Raw genomic sequence first — 27,496 nt, 5'->3', positions numbered from 1 at the left:
CGGGACCCCTTTTAAATATAGAAAAAGTGCCAAGGCGACCCGATGGAACTAACAACTCATGGTTACGTAATATTACCGCACAGTATCCCGAGACTAGCGCTGCTGACCAACCCAATAAACAAAGGACCCCCCGAGGCAAATAAACAAAGCCGGGTGGTCTAAAATTAGCAACTACGGTCAGCAACAGGCACTGCAGGCGGTAACAAAGTGGCAGGGTAGTTTTATGACACATGTATAGAATACGCAAATGGAAGAACATACGTAGACATTAATAATAAATTAAACAAAAATTTAATTAACTAATTTACTGCAAGTCAATAACATTTCTTCTGAAAAATCTTATAAGTTTAATAGAGACTATAAAATAGATAGAGAAATCTGAATTTAATAGCTATTTTTTTTAACTTAGTGAGGGGAAAATTTTTACGGAAATAAGACTATCGTTTATTCAAAGATGATTTTTAAAAACAGAAATGATTTATAAGAAAACTCAAAAGATAAAAAATAAAACATTTTTTTATTCAGCAACGTTGTTGCCATTATATTTATTTATCAATAGGCTCAGGAAGTATATTGATCACATGAGCAACAATAGCTATTACTGATCGGAAAAAATTCTTTTGAGTATCAAATACAAAATATCTAGAAAAAATATAATCGGATTTATCTTTGTAAAGATTTTCAAGTTTTATTTAAATATTCTTTACATAACTTCCGCCCCCATCCCATCCCTTTTCCATTTTACCCAAAGCTTCCCATATGAAGTGATATGATTTGAACAAACGTAAATCTTTATTACCTGAAAATGCTTCAACAAAAGTTACAGCATTTCTTGTCAAATGGTTTTGGAGAAAACGATGATTATAGATTGATTTCTATATGTCCACCTTATACTATTATATACCAAAAATCACCCCTCCCCAAAAAGTTGCAATACCGTATATATACTCCCGGGATCATGATGTGAACAAACTTGAATCTACAAACATAAGGATGCTTCTGAAGGCACATTAATCATATGTTGTACCAAACGGTTTTTGAAAAGAAGATTTGTTCCATAAATTACAAAGTAAAAAAATTGGACCCTACCCCCTCACTGTGGCCCAATCCTACCTCTAAGGAAAATGGTTTGAAAAACCTTAAATCTCCATCTTTCAAAAATAATTATTCAATGCTTAGATATCGTCAACATATATGTGAGACATGTTTTCATCACTCACCTGGAAACATCTGAATAACTGATCGTTGGCGAATTAGACAAACAGCACACAGTACATCGTGATTATGAACGGTTTTCATGTTTCCCCTAAAAGAATCAGTCTTATACAGTAAAACTCGGTTATAACAAAGTCCTAAGGACCAAAGGATTTATTATTTATATCCGTAATTCGTTATATCCGTTTAACGAATTCGTAATAATAACTAAAGCGAATTCACTATATACATGTTTTCTTTCGCAAGACTACAATGTTTGCTAATTGAAGCTTAAAATAGAAATACATTTCTTTTCATAATCGGAACAAGAATTGAACATGAAAATATATTATGTTAAATGGTAGGGTAAACTTTTTAAACTGTAAAGAACTTCGTTATAAAAGTGTTAAATTTCGTTGTTATTCATCTCTACGGGACTCAAAATCAAATCGCTATATCCGTAAATTCGTTACATGCGAATTCGTTATAACTGTAAAATTTTGCAAAGATTTGTTCAGAATTTTACAGGGGACTCAAAAAAACTTTGCTATTTTCGAGAATTCGCTATATCCGTGTTCGTACTAAACCAGTTTTACTATAATCTGCACCATGAACGTAATATTTCATTCCATCGTGTCCCTCATTGTACATTCCCCACTCTGGATCCCTCGATAAACAGAGAGGTTCTACAGCAGCTCCTTTAGCCAAATAATTAGAGCCTCTAGTAAGCCCTACACAAGAAGTTATCAAACCAAATTAAATAAAATCAAATTTTTTGAAAATCAACATAGAATGTTGCTTAAATGATAATTTGTTTTTATGAACAACCTTAAAACATTTTCAATTGATCAGTCAATCACCTTCACTCTCACCCTCATTCCTTTCAATCTAATATGACGTAGTTGGTAGAAACATTGTTTTGAAATTAAACTTATCTGGTAATACATACCAAAGACCGTTCGAAAAGTTCATCAAGTTTTTTTTTTACAAAGGATAGTGCCTTAACGATTTTACTATCAAAATTTATAGTGCAATTGGAAAATGCTACGGATTTGATTTAAGGAGAGCAAAAACTTTCATTTATTTTAAGTATGTTGATCTTCATTCAAGCATGTTTCCAGCTAGTTGCAATTGTATCCATTATCAGTTTCAATCATGCACCTTCCAAACCAAATAACAAAATAAATCGTTTAACTGAAATTGAACTTTGCAAAAGCTCTTGTGTTTATGTAAAAAAAAAAAATCCTATGTAATGCTTCAAAATTTATTGCGTACTATAATTAAAAGTATGATTTTCTTCTTTGGAATTTTAATACATGATATTCATACTTATGGTCAAATTTCTAAAGTTAATTGAAAATCTTCTTTGAAAGTCTTAAATAAAATAATATATTTTTTCATCGTCTGCTTTTAAGCAAGATAGTAGTTTAGAAAGATTATGTAAAGATCTAAATTTAAAACCAGTATACATTGTTATATACCATACAATCCTAGAATTACTGTTTTTGTTCTTACCATTTTAGATTAGTACTCACCAAATATTTTGCCCAGGATTCTATAACGTTGACTTACCACATTAATTGCAGCGAAAAAAAAATGTTGATATAGTTTTCAGACATCTTTGCACAGACTCTATTTGTGCTAAATAAAAACAAATCAGTAATGTTTCTCGGAAGATTTTGGCACACCGTGTTAATTTTATAAAACAAATAGAAGCGCTCATGTCATTTTAGTGTATAAACTCCGTGTGCCATTTCAGTGTATAAACTCCTTGTATGATTTCATTCAAAAACTCCGTGTATAATTTCAGTGTATAAACCCCGTGTATAATTTCAGTGTATAAACTACGTGTACCATTTCAGTGTATAAACTCCGTGTATAATTTCAATGTGTAAACTACGTGTACCATTTCAATGTATAAACTCTGAGTACCATTTCATTGTATAAACTCCGTGTATTATTTCAGTGTATAAACTCCTGGTACCATTTCAATGTATAAACTCAGGGTACCATTTCAGTGTATAAACTCCTTGTACCATTTCAATGTGTAAACTCCGTGTACCATTTCATTGTATAAACCCCGTGTATAATTTCAATGTATAAACTCCGAGTACCATTTCATTGTATAAACCCCGTGTATAATTTCAATATATAAACTCCGTGTATAATTTCAGTGTATAAACTCCGTGTACCATTTCAGTGTATAAACTCCTTGTACCATTTCTGTGTTTGTACCCCGTGTATAATTTCAGTGTATATACCCCGTGTATAATTTCAGTGTATAAACTCCGTGTATAATTTCAATGTATAAACTCCTTGTATAATTTCAGTGTATAAACTCCGTGTACCATTTCAGTGTATAAACTCCGTGTACTATTTCAGTGTATAAACTCCGTGTACCATTTCAGTGTATAAACTCCGTGTATAATTTCAGTGTATAAACTCCGTATACCATTGCAGTGTATAAACTCCGTGTATAATTTCAGTGTATAAACTACGTGTATAATTTCAGTGTATAAACTCCGTGTATAATTTCAGTGTATTAACTCCGTGTATAATTTCAGTGTATAAACTCCGTGTATAATTTCAGTGTATAAACCCCGTGTATAATTTCAGTGTATAAACTCCGTGTACCATTTCACTGTATAAACTCCGTGTACCATTTCACTGTATAAACTCCGCGTATAATTTCAGTGTATAAACCCCGTGTATAATTTCAGTGTATAAACTCCGTGTATAATTTCAGTGTATAAACCCCGTGTATAATTTCAGTGTATAAACTCCGTGTACCATTTCACTGTATAAACTCTGTGTATAATTTCAGTGTATAAACTCCGTGTATAATTTCAGTGTATAAACTACTTTGCCATTTCAGTGTATAAACTACATTTACCATTTCAGTATATAAACTTCGTTTACTACTTTCTTTTTGCAGTCCCTTTCAGATAAACCTTACTCTGGTCTTGAGTTAATGTTCAACAAATGATAAATTGTTAAATTTAAATACCAATTTTTTTTTATTTGAGGGGGGGGGGGGGGGTTATGATTTTTTTTTTTTGATTTTTTTTCTCCTCCTTTTTATATTTTTATTAATTACAAATGTTCGCCATATAGTTCTAATTTTATATGATTCTACACTCTCTTAATCTCTTTTCAAGACAGATCTTAAGTAAATATTTGAATTGATGTTGCCTTTGACATCGGACACGTACGTTTTTAGGAACAACGTCTAAACACACAGTAAGAATCTAACATAATACTTTAATGTTTTAATCTATGCAATTGATGTTAAACTTTGAAGATCTATTTGTAAACAATGAAAGAGAAATAAAAAAAAACACATTTGCAAATAATTATTTTAATTGAATTCCGCGATTTCAACTTAAACACCACTTAAACATTATTGTCATTACATTTTAAATAACTTACAAAGCTTTAAAACACAACTTTAAATCAAGATGTGACAGATCAATATTAGCAAAACACGAATCCCAGTAAAGACAATTACAGTAAATTATTTCAGAATGCTTCCGATGACGTCAGGCAACGATCGGAAGACCTTCACTGTTTACATCCAGTATTTATTTAGCTCAAAATTGCACAAAAATATAATTATATATTTTGTACTTTCTAGAACATCGTTTAAACGTGGTACACATAAGGTTTAGACACATTGATTGTGAATTAGGTATTTTTAATTATAGTGTTTATATCCAAAGAGTCTGGTAATACATTTCCTTGTGGATTTTCAATATGCCAATCGCAAGGTAATATTTCAAGGAATGTCATTTTACCCCTTTTCTACTCAAAATATACTTTTTTCCAGTTTGTTGTAAATCTAAGTAAATACTTTGATAGATTTTTGCACATCGTCTCTACACATTGGACACGCCTTAAGCTGTTTTGAACAACCATCACAACAACAAAGATGGCCACATGGATCAAAAACGACACGTGCCTCTTCCTCTAGACATATTTTGCACAGGCCGTAGTCCCTAAGACGCTCTATGTCCTCATGCAAGGATTTTATACGGATCTCTGAAAAAGAAGATCGTGTCAGAAATACATATAAAAGTTTGAATAATGAAATTTCCATCACTGCACTCCTGTCAAATCATTGAAAAATACATCAATGCAATTGTGCTGTAAATCTCAAAATATTTTGGTTTAATATTTTTTTAAAATGAAATTTTACAGCTTGATTAAAAAAAAAACCAAATTTTTATCTATTGAAAAATATATCATAAAACATAAAAAAAAATGATGTTTAACAAAAAATATTAAACATAAAGGTTTTGTATTAAAAAAATTAAGAATGAGAGATAAAATATGAATACTAAATACAAGCAATATATGTAGAAACAGACCTGGCAAAAGATACGATACATACCATATTCCTGGTCTTTTTCTTGTCGTCGTTTTTCCTCTGATCTAAAAAAAAACCCGAATGAATATAAAGTTGAATATGAAAAATAATCTACTGTACAGTTAACGTTACGCAAATAAGCTCTCAATAAAAAAAAACTATAGCTTGAACAGATGTATTAACATTTTCCTCACAAAATGCAAAAATACATAATTGTTTATATAACAAAATACACGATTAAAAGGTATTCGTAATAAATAAGCAGAATAAAATGATATCGTAAAAATTTACAAGAAAATTATAACATATTTTATATGAACGTTGTTTTACTTACATTATGGTGTCATTGTTAAAAGCGAAAGTTAAACAAACCGTATAAAATAGTATCTATGGATTTCATAAAAAAAGAAAAAAAAATAACATTTAGCACTGAATATGAGTACATTTTAAGGTGGTCTTATGATAAATTATTTAGTGTTATATGGTTTTGACCTCCTTTCCGGACATTGGTTTCTGTGCTCCCTGAAGTCTTTACTTTTACACCGAGGGCTGCAGTAGGGTGCCGAACATAAACTGCACTTTGCAAATCCTTAACAAAAAGTGCTACTTTTAAACTCAATCTTTTTTTTAATCATCAATTATAATAAGTGCAACAAAATAATCCATCTAAATGCATGATTTTATATGTTATGCATTGCAGATATCATTTCAAATAATAAAATATAAAACACAGATTACAATGAAAATTGACAGTCACAATTTATCAGCCGTCTCAAACGTCCATATAGCAAAATACAAATTCAAGGCATGAATGACAAATTTATACAACAAGTTCAGGGCAGTGGACATTTTGCGAGTTCAATTTAAAACAGTTTAAAATATCCTTACCGAAATTTAAACACCTCATGCACTGCTCAGGGTCTAGATTTACGTAGGTAAACTCGCTACCTTTGAAAAAGTGAAAGACATTTGAAATCGATATTCAAAAGTTATGTATGAATGAAAAATGTTTGTAAGGGTGAAACATTTTTACGCAGATTTTGAGATATATTACAAAAATTAGATAAATATTTATTTCATACTTATACATATCTACCGTAATCCAAAAAAAAACAAACAATAATTACATTAATTATCTAGCATTCTCTCATTACCTCTCTTGCTACGTCTGTAACGGCCTGAAAGTTTTGCAGGGTCGTCGTATTTCTTGAGGGAAGTAAACATAGTTTGGGTTCCTATGTGCTTCAAACTGGTTTTATCCTGAATATATTATATTCATTTTGAGATTAGGGCAACTAGTTTTAAGGTCCAAACCCCTACCGCTATGCTATTTCAGATTAGTTGATAGCTTGCATAACACGTAAGCTACATTTTTTTTACATTGCTAAATTAATTACCTGTCATATATTTAGTTACGCTTTCATTTTTTAAAGAATAAAAATAAGGTTTTTTTCACCATTGCTCATTTGAATGTAACAGCAGATGTAATCTTAATGCAACTTAATTATTTTTAGAAAACGCGTAAAAGTATCAGTCATTACTTTTACATATTGCGTGGAATATTATAATAAAAATACAGAAAAAGACATAATTGGGAGGTAAACCATCTTTAAATATACTAACTTTAACTACACATAAATAAAGCATATCGAGATTTTGAAAGGTTGCACTTTGTAGATTTTACTTTTTACAACAAGCTGTCGAAGTTGCTAATAAAGGATGTAACGAACCTGGTAGGACCTATTTCTGTTCAATTTCGCGTCACTCTGCCGATTCTCTCCTGCTCCGCTGCTTTTGAACAGAATTATAGAAATGTTAAACGTATATTATTAGCATTGTATCATCGTATAAGTAATTTGACATATTTTAAAAGATATGCAATTTCCTTCATTTGAATTTATTGAATAGATTTACCAAACTGTGAAGTGTTTTAAAATCTGTTTTCTATGTTTGCATATTACCATGCTAGAAGGTGTTATCGTGAACTTTATTTCACTATTTCAAAAAACGATAATTCCATTTCTAATTATTTTATTTTAGAATTTTAGAATGACTATAGAAACGGCAATTTGAAACCAGTCTATTCACCAGAATGCTTTTCAAATAGTATACAATGGATATATGCCGAACACAGTTCTGCATCAAATAGCATATCAGTTTAAAGCTGCTTGGTCCGATTTTTTTGTAATTAGAGTATCAACATTTTTTCCATACAAATCATTAATCTTAGAAAGTTATGGACTTTCTCCTATTTACACCAGCAGAATCAGTCTCCTTTCAAAGTTAGAAATATTCAAAGTAAATAAAAATAATTTCTCTTTGGGCAAACGAAAAAACAAACCAAAATGCATCACGGGAATGTTTAGAAAAGGAAACCGCTTGGTTTCGTCCCCCGAACGATTGGGGTTATTCAACCCGCATGCTATGCATCGATTGTAAAGAAAGCAGACTTTGGAAATATTAGCGAACAAAACGTACACATGTTTATTTGTAATTGTCTGATCATTTCGACCTTTATTTAAAGCGATGTCAAAGTCGTAATACAACCATACCCGTCTCGTCGTCAGGGGTGAAATCCAACATGAGGCGAAATAACGCGGTACCTTTTAATGTCGTTTGTTTTGTTAGCAAATTTTGTACGTATTTTTTTTTCATTGAAATTTGGCATAATTGACGGGTAAAACTACTGCAATGTCTATTATTATACATATACTAAGCATAGCCATCGTTTAAAAGCGTGCATAAAATTTGATATAAAATCGGACCAAGCAGCTTTAAAGTGTTTGGGGCACATATCGTATTAAAACACTGCCATTGAAATTCATTATTGATTTATCTGAGACAGTCGAATTGTGAAGGATAGCAGTACTGTTATTACTAGTTACGATCTTATATTAAGAAGCTCACTAATATTGAACTGTCAGAGAATAAATTTTAGACTGCTGAAACAAATGAATGACAGAATCACAGAAATGTTTAAAAGTTTGTGTAATGCACACAAATGTATTTTTGATGTCAGTTGAACTCTTCACTTACCTTAGATATTTATGTCGATCTGTTCTGAAACTTTCCGTGAAAGGGGCTGTTTGAATAAACAATAAGTTAAAAGAGTAACTATAATTTTGTTTAGGAAATACAGTGAACAAAATATAATAAGAAGCATTGCTTTAATGACACATCTGTTACCTTGAAATAGGTATATATGTATTTTCTCACTTAAGTCCTTTTTAAATATGTTTTCCACGGTTACTTGATAAGAAACAATGCTCTCACAAAAGCAGCATTCATTCAGTACTTTGATTGTTTTGTTTTGCGTGTCGATTTCTGGGTTCGGAATTTTTATTATTGAATGTGTTTCATTTGCAAACTTTTCAATTGTAAGAATTGTCAGTGGAAAGTAGGTTTCAACAGCGATTTCTAATCCGATTAAGATGTTTGGTCCCACGGCAACAAGAATGAGATTGAAGTCAGTGATCTTCGGGCCTGTTAAAGAAACTGAACTATCTGATCATGAAAATAGTGCATTGGTTTTGACAAAATATTTTCTAAGACCATTATATTTTAATCATTTTTTTAATTGTTTTTTGTATGCAACATTTTAGTGTATTTTGAAAATGTCTTCCTCAAAAAAAGGTACCATCGACGTATTGCCAAATTTACGACAAGGGAAAACAAGGATATGCCCCAGATAGCAAGCTTTAATTGGTCCAGCTTTGGACCGATGTTATCATTTATATGGGACCAATGTCGGAAAATAACATCGGCCCAATGTAATTTTGCTCATCGGCGAAACACTGCACCAACACGTTGCTGTGACTTTGACTAATTGTCAGTAGATTCAAAGTTTTAGTGTTGGCCCATTGACGAGGCACTGCAATCTTATTTTAATCCAACCAGTATACTTCAAACTTAACCCTTATTAGAGGATCTTACAATTGATATTAACAGTAAATTTAATCTCTTATAATTCATTATAATTAATTGTAAAAGAAGATTGACACACACATTCTCCTCGTGAATTCTTAAATCGTACCAAATATTAAAGTAGAATTACATTTATATCAATCATTTTCAAACAGAAAAAAAAATAATCAATTTGATGTTTTGTGCATCTTTTAAAAACGTACCAGGGGTACACTATAATGATAAAATGGATGATATGAACTAAATTCTAAAAAAGACAATTGTTTCTAATAGTCGATGTACGTCCGCATCCCTTGGATCTCTTTCATTTGTTTTCTCTTTTCCTATTCTCATTCTTCTTTCCAATGTGATGAACATTAAAGAATCACTTGATGCATTTGGTCACTATCTAGTTCAATTACGTATCAGTCTTAACCTCGTTGATAACTTTAAAAGCCTGTTTTTGCAAATTTTAAAAATTAGGATATCTTTAAATAGATAATTGATAAGAATTACAAATACATTATTTTGTTTTTAATTAAGCAGAAAAAATCCTCAGTTATTGAATGCGTCTAAAGAGATAGGTGTAAATAATTTTTGATTTCAGCATTACCGTCAGAGGTAATAGAAAAAAAACGTTAAAAAAACTTAACTTTAGGGTAAAAATGCTAGAAGGGAGATATACCCTGCCTTCACCCATGCACAAATTTAACTTCTTGATATTGGGAAAAGTGTTGAGAGTCAAGATTGTATAATAAATATCTGTAAAGAACATCTGTATACTTACATTTATTCCTGCAGGCAGCCATGATGATGCCATAGGAACAAATTGGATGAATTTGTCAAGAATGACATCACAGTTCTTTTGGCGGTAATGTTTCATTCACAAGTGCGAAAAAGTTACTATGCAGTGATACTGCATTTCTCTTTTTAAGTGCAGACACTAGACAAATTTATCTTTTGGTATTTTTAATGATAACAGACTTTTGATCGATAACTTCTATAAAGACTTTATAAAAATGTATACGTTGTTCATCAGTAAAAAAGCTATTTATCTATTTATTCACAATACCCATTACAGTCCATCGGCCCGACATCTGTACAGACCCAACCTAACAGAAAGAACACCCCAACTTAACCCTGGGTTTACTTTCTGGGTTTACTCTGGATTTACTCCGGGTTTACTAGAGTGGACCCCAGATAGCAAGCTTAAGATGAATAAATAAATAAATAAGTAAACCCCGAGTGGACCCAAATTTTCAAAAAGTAAACCTAGAGTATATCCAAAGTAAACTCCAAAAGTATACCCTGGGTTTAGTTTTGGGTTTACTCTAGTGTTAAGTTGGGTCTGATCGGTATTGTACTGAGTATTCGTAACCACTTTTTTATTTATTTATTTATTCATAACACACATATTAGTCAGACGGCCCGGCATCGGTACAGTGTATTCGTGCAAACTGAGATCATTATATGATGTTGGTCAAACGTTGGTACAACGTTCATGTACCGACGATGGATTAACTATGTTGGTCCAATATTGGAACGATGGCAATGTACCAACAGTGATATTTACAATGTTGGTCTAATGCTGGTCCAATGTCGTTCTACCAACAGCGATAACGTGCAAACCTTATGCCAACATTGGGTCAGCTTAAGCTTGCTATCTGGGGTGCTTCATTAATTATTTTACAAAGGAAAGATTTTTTAGTTTGAGAAACGTATTTCAACAAAGCTTAATTATAAATATATTTTCTTTACTTGATAATAAATAGTTTATGGCAAAAAAAATTTAAAATTTTAAGGTAAATACGATCGGTATTTTTTTTAATTAACATCTAGTCTTCTTGATGCAAGAAGAAAAATCATACTTGTTTTACAAGAGAAATTAATCAATACAATGAAATAATGCGTCTTAATTCATGACCTGGACCTTGCCTTATTATAACTGCAACATTTTTCTAAATAATTTTAAAAACTTAAAAGTTGTGATTATTTGATACGATGCCCCACAAATTAGAAGTAGTTATAATTTTAAGTGAAGTTCAATTGATTTCCGAGAGGTCGGAGTTGTAAACAGGGGTAAATGCACTTTGACGAGATAATCTCTCACTGCACGAAAAGTCGCGTTTAATATAATTTTATAGATTCGTTTACCAAATTATATTTCTTGTTTTTAATATAATTTGTGTATAACGTTATATTATATGCAAAATATAATGTCATTTACTTGATTGGATTTTATAATAAAGTATAATTAGATTTAATGCGATATACAACAAGAATAATGTAGTTTAATAGAAAAAATTATACGTTTCGTTTAAGAAAATTGACATTCATACGTAAATACATTTATACATAAAGTTTAATAATGTTTCTGGTATTCAGGAAATATATATGATAATTGATGTGTCAATAATATGTTATTTTATACAAAATAAAATGTTGTTTACGTACTCATTATTGCAAATACACAAAATCGTCTATATGTATCAAACTAGCTGATCATTATGTTCTGATTTAATCATGGGAGGGGTTCGAGACGGTAAACACAAAACATCCTAATGATTATTTTTTCAGACACGTATAAGTAGATTAGATACAATATACAAAAAAGAATAATAAAGTTTAATAGAAAAAATATATAACTATGATAATTTTAGTTTGATCTTTATATGTAAATTTGCTTATACTTGAAGTGTAACTAAGTTTGATTTGCATTAAATATACGTGATAATTAATGTGCCATTAATACATCTTTCATTTAGAATAAAATATTGTTTATACACTGATACAAACAGACAAAATATCATAAAGCATCCAATATTATTATATGCTGCAGCTCTGAACAACTGCTGAACTTACATGTACGTGGAAGGGGTTTGGGACGAAAAAAAAACCCACTAAATTAATCACTTCAAGGAAATATTTGATTTGTAGTAAAAAAAAAAACCTCACAAAGCAAATAAAAAATATTTCACTATAACAATTGATTCAGGATGAGAGAGAGAGAGAGAGAGAGAGAGAGAGAGAGAGAGAGAGAGAGAGAGAGAGAGAGAGAGAGAGAGAGAGAGAGAGAGAGAGAGAGTTTGTTTAACCTCTACGCGCATGCGAATCAAATTAAGCCAATCAAAAATCGAGAGAATTCTGAACCCGCCAAGCTGCGATGGAGATAACATGTCGGATTCGAGTTAAGTAGCGAAGTAGATCTATCAGAATTTAGTGCTCTTGAACTGATGAATCATCAGATTCGTACAACGACGAAATCTTTAGGAAAACATCCATTGTCAAGACTATTGTCAAGTGCCGAAAGGGAAGAAAAAGTCACCACCATGTCAAGCAGGTAGAGCGCTCGTGAGAAACAAGATGGCGAAACAGTCCCACAACGTCAGTCCTTTGCCTCAACTTCTGTTCTTACATGTAGCAGCACCTTGGAGATAGGTTCGCCGGCCAGTGGTACCAGTTGTTTAATAGGTATGGTGGTGATTACGGTATCGATAAACAAGCGTCCCATTAACACATGCTCTTGTAATTTTATAGTTACTTCCCCTTGTGAACATGATTATTTCCCTTGTAAGAAGTACAGTCAACTCGTAACCAAACTGATTTGTAATCAAATAGTCGGATAGTTCGAGTGAAAAATAACTTCAAATTACATGATTATGCCCACAGTCATAACTTTTTAATATTGATATTCATTTCAATAAATATTGTCGGGTATGTCATATTATCAAATTACCATATTATCTACTGGTATAAGTATTTGTACTCACAGATGCTTGGGGACGGGACCCCCAACCCCCATATTCACCCCTCCCCCCCCCCCCCCCCACATTCACAAGTTATTTTTTCACCATTTGACACCTTATGAAATTAAAGAGACCATCATTTCCGGCCGGTCAGTACTTTTTCAGTTATGAGCCCGTCCTATGATATCGCGGTAGTTATATTATTTTATTAAAAAATCTATCAATACGAAAATATTTCCAGAAACTAATGTTTTGTGAGTTTATATACCTCAGTAATGTTTAACGTGTCTGTTTTCAATGTCTAAAAATATTCCGACATAAAATGTCAATTTCAGTGCGTGCTACTATAAGTAAACAGAAATACCGCGATACCATAGAACCAGTGATATAATAGAAACAAGTATAAATAATTTAAGGATTTCCTAGCGAGGTGTCAAATTTTACAAGATGGTGTCTGCTGACATTGCAAATTCTTTGCTTTTTATACCAGGGGTATATATTTTATTTCTACATAGCTTTTGCGTTAATTGTGTTTTTTAAATGTAGCATAAATCAACATATAGTTAAAAATAAATGATAAAAAAATAACCCGAGAATGGAGGGGGGGGGGGAGCAATGATTAAACACACAAGTTTCAAATTTAATCAATGTTGATTATAATTTGTCCCAAGTTATTGCTTCCATCACTTTTTGATGATTTTTTATAAAAATACACCTACACTCAAATAAAAGTACAGTTGAAATCGATGAAATGGAAAATATATCCAAGATATCTCCATTCAATGACACATAATTTTTCACTCATAAAAGTTCACAGGAAGGTAAATAAATTTCTTGCGGAAATTTATAATAGGAAATGTCTACATCTTTTCACCATCTGGAAATCACTTGGAATATATACCTTGCACAAATTTTCGTTATCCAGGCTATTTCATGGCTGGTGCAATGAAAAATCCCCATAGACTATTTTGAGTTGTATATTGAGATCTGAAGGGGCAAAAGCCAAAGGGGTGTTTCAAAACAGATAATCTGAAGATATTTCATATCTATTTTGAGGATGAACATAATTTGAGCACATAGGTATTTATGATTATCAAAATATCAAGAAAAAGTGAACGAAGAAAAAACTCGGGACAGAGTGTAGCTATTAACCAAGAATTGCTACCCATTATAGTCACAATCTGTGACCTATTGATTAAGAGTCGGCTTGGGTATACGAGTCGGTTTGGGTACGACTTGACTTGATTCCCGTTAGAGGCCTAGAATAACTCTTCAATGCCTGTATTTTGATTTATTTTCACTATTTTGATGAATAGGACCAGCATCGTGGCCACTTTTCAAGTTGAGAAAGATTGAGTTTCAGCAGGAAAAAATCTTGGAGGGGCAGAAGGAAATCATCGCTAAATACTCTCTGAAAGTAATCCATCGCAAAAGAAAGGAAATAAGAAAGTTAAAATATGTGTACCCAGCCAAGTACATGTAAGTATATTTGATGTCAATAAAATATTGGTCTGATTTGCTATATTTAACATATAACCGCAAAAAAATATAGGGATGGGACAATACACCAGTGCATCACGGTATATACTTTGACAATATTTGGATCACTACATTTACCATTAATACAACGATACCGTAGTGAACTTTTTTTATATTTTCATAAAATATCCGAGCTTCATATACCAGCTATTTTAAGTCCGCGCGCCTAATATGAAAGTACAAAGATGGCAGAAAACCTCATAAAGTTGTCAAATCAATTCAAGCTAAATCTGGAGTGTGGAAAACTTTCGGATTACTTGTTTATGAAAAGTAGTGAATACAAGACGAAAGTAATTTGTAAATTGTTCAACGTTCATTTTAAATATAATGTAATCACTTTGGACATGTGGTAATACATAGACTGATTCAATAAATTTTAAGCCCTTATTCATGTTTTCATTAAGTTGCAATGTATCGTGATATGTATCATATCGCATCTCATGTATCGTGATTTGTACCAAATCTGCTAAGTAAAGTATCGTCCCAGCCCTGAAAAAATTCATGACTGAATTGAAGCTGCAGAATTTTTTTTTCAGTGATTAATCTATTGTAGCTTTTTGTTTAAATGTTTTTTGAATTAGGTTTTGCTGGAATCTTGTTTGGGTGGGGGTGGGGGGCTAAGAATTAGAGGATTATGTGGTACATTCTCTGACAAAAAACAGGAATTAAAACAGTAGGCTTCATCTGAACACAACATTTTACAAAGCTTTGGCTAAAATAAATAAAAGAATTGGGTGATCAAGCCTTTCATTTTTGTTGTACACCTGATTTCCACACCTAAAACTCATGATGTTCTGTATACCTTACTGATTTTTTTTCTTTGCATGTTTGAATGTAATATTGCTGAGACATAACATACATATATTTGATAAGCATAAATGTTGTGTCTGGCTTGTATATTAATATATATTCAATCATTTGTACACATCCAAAATTTTTGTTAATTGTATTATACAGGCTTATACTGTAATGTACATGTGGAGCGAATTGAGAGGAGTTATCTCAATATCAGCAACTATATAATTGTATGGCCTTGGTATGATATTTTGTGAATGCATACTTTCAGATTGCTGTGCATGATGGATACTCCCATGGAATTTCCCTAGGATTGTAGTGAAAAATGAAATCTGATGATGGAAACCAAATATTGAAGTAAAACTTTTTAAAGAATTAATAACTTAGACCACACCAATAAAAATTTTTGTTTGCAGGGTTCGACACTAACCTTAGTCCGTTAGTCACAGACTAATAGATTTTCTTACGGATTAACAAAATTTCTGTCTAGTCAGTCCGGTCAAACTAATAAAAAGTTTTGCTTAAAAAATGTGTAAATTAACGATGTGTGATTGTCGAATTTTAATGGAAAACCCTGACTGTATTTTTATTATCTAGCATATGATACATTGCAGTGATTATAGAGTTACCGAGCAAAACAACAGAGGTATGCAGGATATTATGGGTGACTTGATTATTTCTTTGCCATAAGGGGATGTCCGAGAAAATTAATAGGTTACAAGCACACGTGTTCACAACAACAGCTTCGAAAGGGACGCTTATGTGTTTTTAAAAAATATAGGTGAAACGAATCTCCTGTGAGTTGTTTAATTTAAATGAATTGTTTTACGTTAAATAATTTGTGATAAATTGCTTATTATTTTAAACAGATTTTAAAGAACTTAGACAATGAAAAGAACAAGGTAGCTCATAGCCTGCATGGATCTAATATGCATAGATCTATTTATAACATCTGTAATGGCGGCATACACCTAGTACACAGAGATAGTGAATACGCAGCTCATTGCTATGTACTGCATAGCACAATACAACTAAACATGTGCAACACCTGTAAGAAAAACATTATAGTGTATATTATGCACCCCTTTCTTACAAATGCTATTTAAAAACTCCATACTATATTTAAGGCAAATACGGTAATGCTTTTTAATTTATTTCTGACGGGCACATAAAATTGCCTGCGGACTAGTTAAAATGAACAGGCACTAGTCCGGCTGGACTAATGCATCAAACAGTTAGTGTCGAACCCTGTGTTTGTCAGATCCCGCGCTCTTGTATTTAAATAAAACTTTACAAATAATATTCAAATTTTTGTTGCAATGTTATATTTTAGATGCAATAAACAGATATTTCCTGTCTATGCAAGATAAAGGAAGGAGAGAGTAGATTCTTTCAAGAAAGGAATGGATCTGTATCAAAGGAAACAAGGGTATGCCCAATTATATGCACTGCATGTTTAGAGAGTCTAGACCATACATATGTTCAAATGTCCCTGTTTACAACTGCCAAAATCATGAACTTGTATTGAAGTGCTAATTTATGCTGTATTATATACAGTGACTGTTCTATTGATTTAACTTATCTTTTAAGAATAATAAAGAGTTTTGATGTATAAATCGCATTTGCAGATAAGGCAAGAATTAACAGAAATGTAAATACTTGTTATTATGCCCCCTTCAGACAAGGGAGGGAATACTACATTGCTGTTGTTGATCGGCCGGTCCACCAACAATTTCCTTTAACGCAGAGGTTGCTCCTATTGATATGAAATTTGACACAGATTCATCATAATAATATTTTGGTCAAGTTTGATTTAGAGTCTAATTGAGCAATTTTTGACAGAGTTATGCCCCTTGGATATGGGAAAATCCCAATTATTTGCTTTTTCGTTCATTTCTCCAAGGAAGAAGGGGACAATTGTGTTTCACAAATATCTCTTGTTTTTTGAAATATATAGTCTCATAACTGCAATAGTGTGTGCAGACAAATTTTCATGATGCACAAACGCCTGTTACTCCTCTTTCAAAAAACAATGATTTAATGCTTAAATAAATTGTCTGAGGAATTTAAAAGGAAAGCCTGAACATTTTACAATGTTGGCTTTTTAAAGACAATATGTGTGTATAAACATGTGTATTTATGTGTGTATATATGTTGTAGAAAACGGAAGTTATACTATAGACAGGCTGTCAGGCTGTATTTAAACAAAAGACCTCCTGGGATGAGGAGAAAAAGGAACAAGTAGAACCTGTATTTCTTGTCGAGTACTTGATGATGTCATCAGAATATGAAAATGATTGGGAAGATGACACAATATATGAAATCACATCTCTAAAGTGGCGCTCTGACGAATGTTTAATTGGACACCAAAAGTTCTGCTCTGAAATCCAAATGTTCAAAAAGGCAAAGTATAAGACGTATAAGGACCAACAATGAATCATCTAAAGACAAACCAGAAAATATATCAAATGAACAGAAATGGGCCATTTGAGATTTTTAAAAGAGTTGCAACTGTCATGTATAATTAGCTCACCTAAGCTGAAAGTTATTATATGGTTTTACTGATATGCAAGCATTTTGACATATACATTGTTGATTGTATAAAATTGTTAACTCCGTCCCATGGACAATTTTTGTTCCTCGCTAGAGGTTCATATTTTGATGTAGGTTTATTATCCATGTATAAAGAGTTGTTTAACACTTCTTGAGAACTGCAAAGCTCAATATGTGATATGACTATAAAATCATTGCAAAATAGCTTGATGTATTGTTGTAGTATGATGAACCTAAAAATATGCTGGGTATTTTTTTAAATACAGGATCTGATATTACTTGTTCAACTCATACTGTTATATAAAAGAATATTCATTGTGTATTTTTTTTATTGTTGAATTTTTTTTTATGCTGATCAATTACAGATTAAATTTGGCCATTATGATTTTCAATTTTTGTCATGTTGGCATGTAACCAAGTCATACTTTTTTTATCTCAATTTATTTACAAATATGTTTAAGTTTATTTCCAGTAATTAGTGCATACATCTCTATAGCATAATAGAACTGAAGACAATAGGAAGTTATTTATTTTTAAAGGGAGCTCTGTTGGCAGTTAGTTGCAGATCTTGATACCCAAGTAAGAGAAAGGTGGCGTCTCTGACCGATCCTTTTGCTCTTGCTTGTGGGCGAGTGAGGCTTCCCTGTCAAAGGCTTGTATAAGTTTAAAATCATATATCAAATTATAAACTAAACACATATATGAGTGATATAAAGTGGTTATTTTAATGAATATTTTATCATAATTTGTTTCTTTTGTTCTAAGTAAAGAGTTAAAGACTAGATTTTTGATAATTTATTGAGTAAAGAGTAGTTTTTATGGACATCTAGGCAGTTATACAAGACTTTTTGTATGTATATCTTTCAGAGCTTGTTCCTGAAACTTGGACGTAGACTAGAAAATTTACGAAAAAAATGCAATTTTTATCTCAAGTTATTTTAATCTACATATTTGTACAAGTTTCACTTATATAATTTATTAGCTTAATTAGCTCTATAGTGAACAAAATTTGTTGTTAAAAATATACAGGAGACAATGCAAGAGTATTTTGAAAGGGCTTTGCTGGCAGTAAGTTGCAGATCTTGATACCTAAGTAAGAGAAAGGTGGTGTCTCTGACCGATCCTTTTGCTCTTGCTTGTGGGCGAGTGAGGCTTCCCTGTCAGTTTCTTACAGATGCAAGGAATAAACAAACAAGACTTGATAAGACATTTCTGAGTAAAATAATGGGGAACTGTTTTCTTTTTATGATAAGTAAGATTGAGTTGAATATAGTGTCATAACTATATTTTACATTCTGTACATGCATATGCCAGGTCTTATTTCAGACCTTAATAGGATAGACTAGAAGAATTTTTATTGAAAGTGAATTTTAAGCAGGAGACGATGAAAGAGTATTTTGAAAGGGCTTTGCTGGCAGTAAGTTGCAGATCTTGATACCCAAGTAAGAGAAAGGTGGTGTCTCTGACCGATCCTTTTGCTCTTGCTTGTGGGCGAGTGAGGCTTCCCTGTCAGTTTCTTACAGATGCAAGAAATAAACAATACTTGATAAGACATTTCTGAGTAAAATATTGGGGAAACTGTTTTCTTTTTATGATAAGTAAGATTGAGTTGAATTTTTATAGTGTCATATCTTTTTTAAATTTTGTACATGCATATGCTTGATCTTATTCCAGACCTTATTAGGATAGACTAGAAGAATTTTATTGAATTTCCATGATTTGAATTTACCATTTTGCCAAATTTTGATAATCAATTATTGTTTGCATTGGAAGTTTGTGTAAATTAAAATTACTTTATATACGTTCCAAAATGTTAACTGAATAGTCTGGTCATTAGAATATGTATTTTTCTTTTCTGTATAATAAATTTTCAATATTATAATGTAAAACCTAAGGAATTATTTTTAAAATCACATGAAGTGTTTAAAATTAGAGATGCACATGTACATCCTATTATTGAACAATTTGTTCATTCAATTTAGTATAATTTGGTATTTGTATGCATCATATACCGGTATTTAAATATATAGGGTTTTTTCAATGCTATTACATATAATATGATTGTTAATATATATCTTCTCTGAAGTGGTTTTCATGGAAACTCATATCTATTTGCAGTTATGAACTATAGAGTATGTATGTAGTATGATGTTTCTATGAAAACATGCTATTTTCAAAATACATGTACTAGGAAAGAGAATTTGTGTGTGCGTGTGTATGTATTTTAGTGACCAGTAAATAAGTAAAAAAAATTTGATTACTTCAGTATTGTCAACTTTCAACAATTGCTTTTCTTTATCCACATGCATTATATAGAAAAACTGACTTTGTGTTGTAATTTATGTTGTATATGAAAATACGCAAGTTAAGCTAGAATTTGTTATTTGCAGACCATGCAGCAATTTTTATGGGTCTGTTTCAGTTGTGTGTTTTTTTCCTTCTAGTCCATATAGATTCCATTATTTCCATTTAATGTGTATTAGCCTGCATTTGCTTAAGTCAAATGTGCATTTCACAATTCCAAATTTGGACATTTTACCTAAGTATTTTTTAAGAACTATATCAGAAATTGTAATGGCATCCATTCCATATGTATCTGATCATGACGTACGTATTGTAATTTTCTAAATTGTGACTTTTATGCTTAAAACTTTCAAATGTTTTGCTCTGTAAGAATACATGTATTTATTTTTTTACATCATTGAGACTTTAACATGCAATAAAATCGAATCTTAAGTGGACTTGTGTGTGATTTTAATTTTCAAAAATGATAGCAAAAACAATTTCAAAGAAAACAACTGGATGTTTGAAGTTATATAAAGATGTATGCGGTGGTATAATTATTTAATTAAACGAAAATAATAATGACGTAAAATATATACAATTCCAGTTTATATTGGCAGGTTTAATCAAAACATTATCGTCGCATAAACAAGAGGTATAATGTAAGTTGATAAAAGCGTTTATTTGAATGTTTTAGGAAGTTTAAGATATCCGTATATAATTTAATTTTTGACAGTTTATAATGTAAAATGTAAATTAAACGAGAACAAATAATGAATTAAAATTCAACATTAAATTTTATTAACCAAACAAATTTAATATATCCATTAAACTTAATTTTTTTAGCATGTTTAATGAAAATTATATGTTTTATATACAAGAGGTATAATGTTAGTTTACGGAACACTTAAATCTGTACGTATGAGTAAGTTTACAATTTTTCCGACATTATTAAATTTGTTCTTTTACGGAATCCAGTAAACTCATATTAAATGCTAATTATTTTTAAACGTTTTCGGACACACAATATGTAATACTACATACTTAAATTTTAAATAATCGTAACGTTTAAATTGCATTTAAGGTGAAATTAAACGCGACTTTTCGTGCAGTGTCTCAGACCGGGGAATTGTGCCCAACATTCTTAAGGGTTTAATAAAATGTCGTTTAAGAAACTGTAAGACATACCAAAGGATTTCAGAATTCTTTTTGCCATGGATATGAAAAACACAACCACAAGAATCTGTAAGAGAAATTTTTTTTTAATACATTGGTTGATAAGTTGACAAGTTGATAAAACAGACTATCAGTAGTCGCGTTTAAAGTCATCTTTTCGTAAGTTCTATGGTCGATACAACGACCATGTCAGCAAATACAATCTTCCACTGGGTCGCATGCTGACTGACGTTTTTATTACTAACTGTAACATAATAATCAGCTTATTGTCTACGGACTTTGCCGTTTTTAACTCACCTGAGCTGAAAGCTCAAGTGGGCCTTTCTGATCAAAATTTGTCCGTTATCTCTCGTCATTGACGTTGTCGTTGTTGTAAACTTTTCACATTTTCATCATCTTCACTAGAACCACTCGTCAGATTTCAAACAAACTTGGCACAAAGCATTACTTGATAAAAAGGATTCAAGTTTGTTCAAATGAAGGGCCACACTCTCTTAAAAGGGGAGAAAATTGAAAATTTTAGAAATCTTCTTCTCAAAAACTATTAGGCCAGAAAAGCAGTAACTTGTATGGAAGCCTCCTAAGATAGTGTAGATTCAGGTTTGTTCAAATCATGGTCCCCGGGGATAGGGTGGGTCCACAATAAGAAATTCAAGTTTTACAAGGGAATATACATAATAAAATCTTCAAAAACTATTTGGCCAGAAAAGCTTAAACTTGTGTCGAAGCATTCTCAGGTAGTGTAATTTAAATTTCTTCAAATCATGGTCCCCAGGGGTAGGGCGGGGCCACAATGGGGGATGAATTTTTACGTAGGAATATATAGAGACAATCTTAAAAATCCCCATCTTAAAAACTATTAAGCCAGAAAAGCTAAAATTTGAGTGGAGGCATCCTCAGGTAGTGTAGAATCAAATCATGGTCCCCATGGTGGGGGATCAAGTTTTACGTAGTGATATATAGAGAAAATCTTCTTCTCAAAAACTTAAAGGGCAGAATAGCTCAAATTGGAGTGAAAGCATCCTCATATAAAGTAGATTCAAGTTTCTATAAATCATGATCTCTTGGGGTAGGACGGGGCCGCAATGGCGAATGAATTTTAACATAAGGAATATATAGAGAAAATCTTTAAAAATCTTCTTCTCAAAACCAATTATGCCAGAAAAGCTCAAATTGGAGTGGAAGCATCCTCAGATAGGGTAGATTTTAGTTTGGGCAAATCATGGCCCTTGGGGGTAGAGCGCGGCCACAATGGGATAGAAATTTTTAACATAGGAATATATAAAGAAAATCTTTAAAAATATTTTGGGAAAGTTCACAGTCAAAAAAGCAGTAACTTGTGTAAAAGCAGATCTAGAGGATTTGCAGAATAAGATTTTATCAATCTATGATTCCTTAGATAAAGTAGCGCCAAAAAGTGGGGAAGATTATATAAGAATAGATAAAACAGGTTCAGGTACAACAAAAAAGGGGCTTGATATTCACCAAAACATGTGGATAAAAATTGGCAGATTATTTTTAAGAAAATGAGCAAGATCTACTGTACTTGGTTTCAAGATATTTTGATTTTGATACTGTAATGCTAATTTGATCAGAGTTAGGGATATTGTTGCTCAGGTGAGCGATGTTGCCCCTGGGACTTTGTTTTTGTTGTTATCATGATGTCATAATTAACTTTGACGTCACGATCTGCATTTCTGTCGATAGTTCTCGGGGAATGTATCTTAACGTTAAAAGTGAATTTTGTCAAACCAGTATAATTACGAATGGTTATTTTACATAGATGCTGCCGTTAATGCTAGACGTATAGAATTCATTCATATTAAAACCAGTATCAAATGATAAATTTTAGTAAAAGACTATTTATACACTAGCGGTTTTGAGACTCTCCCTGCTACGTGTAAACAACTGAATGAAGAAAGTTTAATACATGTAAAAATCAGCTTGGAGCTCGTAAAAGATAAACACAATTTTAGAATATTTTACGTAAAATTGGAAGAGAATATGAGTGCCAATGTAAATTGTGCTTGGGAAACCTACAGATTTACCACAATTTTTTGTAAATCGCTTTTGATTAGAAAAATTAGGCATCATTTTGATGATTTGGTAGAATGTTTCAACAATATCTTCCGTAAACGAAATATTTATTTTAAGCCCAAGCAAGAACTTCAAAGTATATGACAAAACAAAGGGTTTTTCTTAAAAATATGTATGATTAATGTATGATTAATTGCTATTAATCACCTGCGCCGATGCGATATAAATATAAATATATTAGGATTTGCCCGTCACGTGATTACAAAGTATATATGACGTCACAAAAAAGCATCAAATATAATGTTTAACATCGTTGTCAATAGATGTAACATAGATTTTAACGAGACCGAGTACAGAACGAGTACGCACGCTTTCGCGCAGCGTTTCATTTGTATTGTGACGTCATCTTTATGCTTGGTTGACGCCATGGCGTGATAGTTTCAACTGCAGATATTCAGCGAAAATTGTTGAAAATATCTCGTTTCGTTTGATGCGTAAAAATAATGTTATATTGTGGAATAAACATAAATGTCTCGAAGTATAAGCTATATTTGGGCTCGGGTCGAAAACGTGAAGAGGGTTCAGCAAGCCTAGCCTTCTGTCACGTTTTCTTAACCCGCCTAAATATAGCTAAATTCATATATTTCAGACAGTAACCATGTATTTTATATCAATGACCCTTAATATGTGATGTTATATATTTTTTTATTACTTAAATATGTCTGAATGTTTTAATAATACTATTTAGATCACCTTTTCCGCTTTTGTCAAATAAAAAATAGCCATTATCTGACGAATCTGGGAAATTGGGCATACAAAAATCAACTTTGATAAGACCCCTGGAACAAACTAGGAGGTAAAAGGGTTTTTTTTTTTACCATTAGATGCCTTTAAGCAATAACTTTAATATGTAGAACAGAAAAAGAAATCCCTAGGGCAGAAGTTTTGAAAAAATGTAAAAAATATGCAAAATTTATACATTTCAAGCAAAATCCCATAGGGTCCTATGTTAAAGATTAACACACTTTGTGATGACCCCCTAAACAAACGGTGTGGTAAATGTCTTATTTTTTAATCTTAAAATAATAATTATATCAGTAGAAATTCATGTAAAAAGTTTCATTCAAAAATCTAGGGCAGAACAAATTAGACCCGGCCTCGTTAAAAAATACTCCCAGTCAAAGTATTTTTGCAATGATTCAAATAATATCGTTTTCCAGCCGTATTTTAGCACCGAGACGCTTTACCATTGCTGCGAAGGCCATTGTTGCTCAGGTGAGCGATGTGGCCCCTGGGCCTCTTGTTTCCCGATTTCGACAACGAGCACACGGTGGCTGTGACGTGATCCTACCTCTATCTTTTTAGAGGTCCGTGTTCCTCTGCTTTGCATTTGTATTTCGTTTTATGGATATTTGAGATAGTTGTCATTTTGTTATTGTCTTTTTTTCATTAGTATATAAAATAGTTTTTTCTAAACGTAAGTGACGTTAACGTAATTTATTAGACAAGTTAATTAAACATAATTATAAGTTCACACAATTATTTACATAATTCAGTCTTAAGTACATTGCATTAATTATATAAACAAATACTGCAGATTTACCAGCAATGACGCATTCATACATGTAACTTCCCTGCAATTAAAACAAACAAGAAATAAACTTCGTATAAATTAATCCATGGACAACATCAGTTGTTTTTTAATGAAAGAAAAATATTTACATTTGCAAACATGTTTCCTAATATATATTATATTCTTATGGAACAGCGAAAACGTTCAATTCTTTATGAACTTTTTCATAACGTCACAATGCTAATAGCACGTGCTTATCGCTTGTCGCTTGGATTATTGTAAACATAAAAGCTCGGTAATTTTAACAGTTCTAAACGATTTGTCTTTTGCAAACGTAAATTATAAAGTAATAAACAGCAATGGTAAAAAGTTCACCGGGATATGAAGTTGGTTGGTACTTGATCAAATTTACTGAGAAGCCCTTTCGTGCTTTACATGATTTGTTCACGCAAACAAACAAATTCAAACACCAGTGACTTTTTTAAATTGCTTTTTATTTCTTAAATACATAACTTTTATTGCAAGAAAATAATAATGCTAAACATTATGTATTTAAGAGCGGTTCGTTAAAAATTGTGTAAATCTAAAAAATTGTTTTTAGGATTATTATAAGTATAAACAATACAAAAGCAATTTATGATAAAATATGCAATATACAAAAACTCTCTACGGGTTTTTCGGTCGAAACAAATTCATGCTATGTATTCCATTCTAAATACTTACAATGTGGCAGGATAATGAGTTTCCATTTCATTGTGTACACTGTTATGGTAACTCATTTATATCTTTAATCTGTAATATAATTTAATTTCGTTTAGTTCATTTCTTCATCTGTTTTGTGATCAAGTAATTGGATTTATTTATTGTTTGTATCATTGTTGATTTAATTCTTTATAGTTTAAAAACATATTTTTATAAAAAAAAATTTGCAGTTCATCGGTAACTTTTTCTTTTAGAATAACAAGCTTTTAAGAAGCTCTTAATTCGTTTTAGTTGTTTAAATATCGCTGTTTGAATAGACAAACGCAAGAACATATTAGTATAAAAGAACATTTACGTGTTGTAAAAAGACTTACCTTGCACGTGGGGTTCGTAATAATGGATTGACTTTGTTTAAAGAATTTAAAACGAAAGCTTTTGTAAGGTCTTATGATCAAATGTGTATCGCTCTCCAAACACTATGTTGATAAAACAACCCATACCCGACACAAAATCTAGTAAATCGTTATCTTCTAAGTTTGTTATTGGTAAACACGTTTAGATATCCTACTAGATAAGTCTAAATAACTCATAGGTAATTTAAAATATACAACCTTAATCTTGGAATGCCGATCAAATGCATTATACTGACACAAAATATATATGGAAAGGCAATTGTTATTAAATTTTTGTAAACAATGAATTGAAGGTTATTCTAATTTATTTTGATGCATCATTTTTACTTAAATTAAAAGAATGCATCATCGTTGCTTGAAGATTGTTATAGATAGCTACGTAGATAACAATGCGGTTATATGCAATTGTTTACATTTCTGAAATAAACTTGTGTGTATGTGTATGCACTGATAATACATATTTTCTGTAAAAGTTGTTTGATATTTTACCATACGCTTTGGGGTTATTTACGCGGTTTTCAGCTTACCACGTATTGATACGTTTTTGACTTAGTCTTACTATGATAAAGGCAACATTCTTTATACGATATAAAATAATATTTTAGACAATCAGAAAGCGCATGCCAACCAGAATTAAATTATAGCGTAATATACATGTATAGTCAAATAAAATCAAAGACGACGAAACAGTCTTTATCAAACTATTTAACGAAGGTTTAAGTGACTTTCTTAAATGGTTTTTTTTTCTGTTTTCCCTTCGTTCAATTGGAGTTTCCGTATAAAGTTTATAAAACGGGAAAACTAAAAATTGTCAGTGGCCACAAATATCAAGATGTTCACAAAGTTCAATTGTTCTATACTCGGGTTGAATGATGTGTTGTTTGTGTATACGAATACGGGTGCGTAGAGTTGTTCCAGTTTCTCCTATATAAAATTCATTGCATCCGCTACACGTTATGTTGTATATAACATTTTTTGAGGCACAAGACATGTTTGCATTAACAATAAAGTTCTTGTCCCCGAACTTGTACGAATTCCCGACTTTAATATATTGGCAAGTTCCACAGCGGGGATCGTTACACTTGTTGACAGAATAAGATTGACGTTAAAAAAAAGACTTGCGCAGTATCCTTCGGAGATTCCTGGGCTGTCTTTTAATGTTGATGAAATTGCATTTTTCAGCACTTCGGACATTTTTTCATCAGTTCGTAGAATG

The 27,496-nt window shown here is 31.6% G+C and overlaps 1 protein-coding gene and 1 pseudogene across 6 annotated transcripts; one reads left to right on the top strand and one right to left on the bottom strand.

The window, feature by feature from the left end:
* Positions 1 to 4,532: 4,532 nt before the first annotated feature.
* On the bottom strand, positions 4,533 to 26,372 carry LOC128180487 (uncharacterized). Of its 6 annotated transcripts, none has more exons than XM_052848604.1 (12): positions 26,242 to 26,372; positions 25,889 to 25,957; positions 25,196 to 25,226; positions 21,568 to 21,622; positions 8,747 to 9,043; positions 8,597 to 8,642; positions 7,291 to 7,351; positions 6,714 to 6,820; positions 6,449 to 6,498; positions 6,053 to 6,149; positions 5,585 to 5,625; positions 4,533 to 5,232 (listed from the first exon to the last, which is right to left on the bottom strand). In XM_052848604.1, exons 2-12 carry the CDS (start codon positions 25,942 to 25,944, stop codon positions 5,033 to 5,035), a joined length of 1,041 nt encoding a protein of 346 aa, XP_052704564.1. In that variant the 5' UTR covers positions 25,945 to 25,957; positions 26,242 to 26,372; the 3' UTR covers positions 4,533 to 5,032. The 6 variants fall into 6 exon arrangements, with proteins under 6 accessions (XP_052704564.1, XP_052704562.1, XP_052704563.1 ...); XM_052848602.1 differs by having other exon boundaries at positions 6,449 to 6,508; positions 6,715 to 6,820; XM_052848603.1 differs by having other exon boundaries at positions 6,449 to 6,508; positions 6,715 to 6,820; positions 7,291 to 7,348.
* LOC128180491 (uncharacterized) lies at positions 12,370 to 16,429 on the top strand (annotated as a pseudogene).
* Positions 26,373 to 27,496: the final 1,124 nt, after the last annotated feature.

Source organism: Crassostrea angulata, chromosome 4 (assembly GCF_025612915.1).
Source record: "Crassostrea angulata isolate pt1a10 chromosome 4, ASM2561291v2, whole genome shotgun sequence".
Classification (NCBI taxonomy): Eukaryota; Metazoa; Mollusca; class Bivalvia; order Ostreida; family Ostreidae; genus Magallana; species Magallana angulata.
Note: the sequence above shows the minus strand (reverse complement) of the source record. Positions and strands in the feature narration are given on the sequence as shown.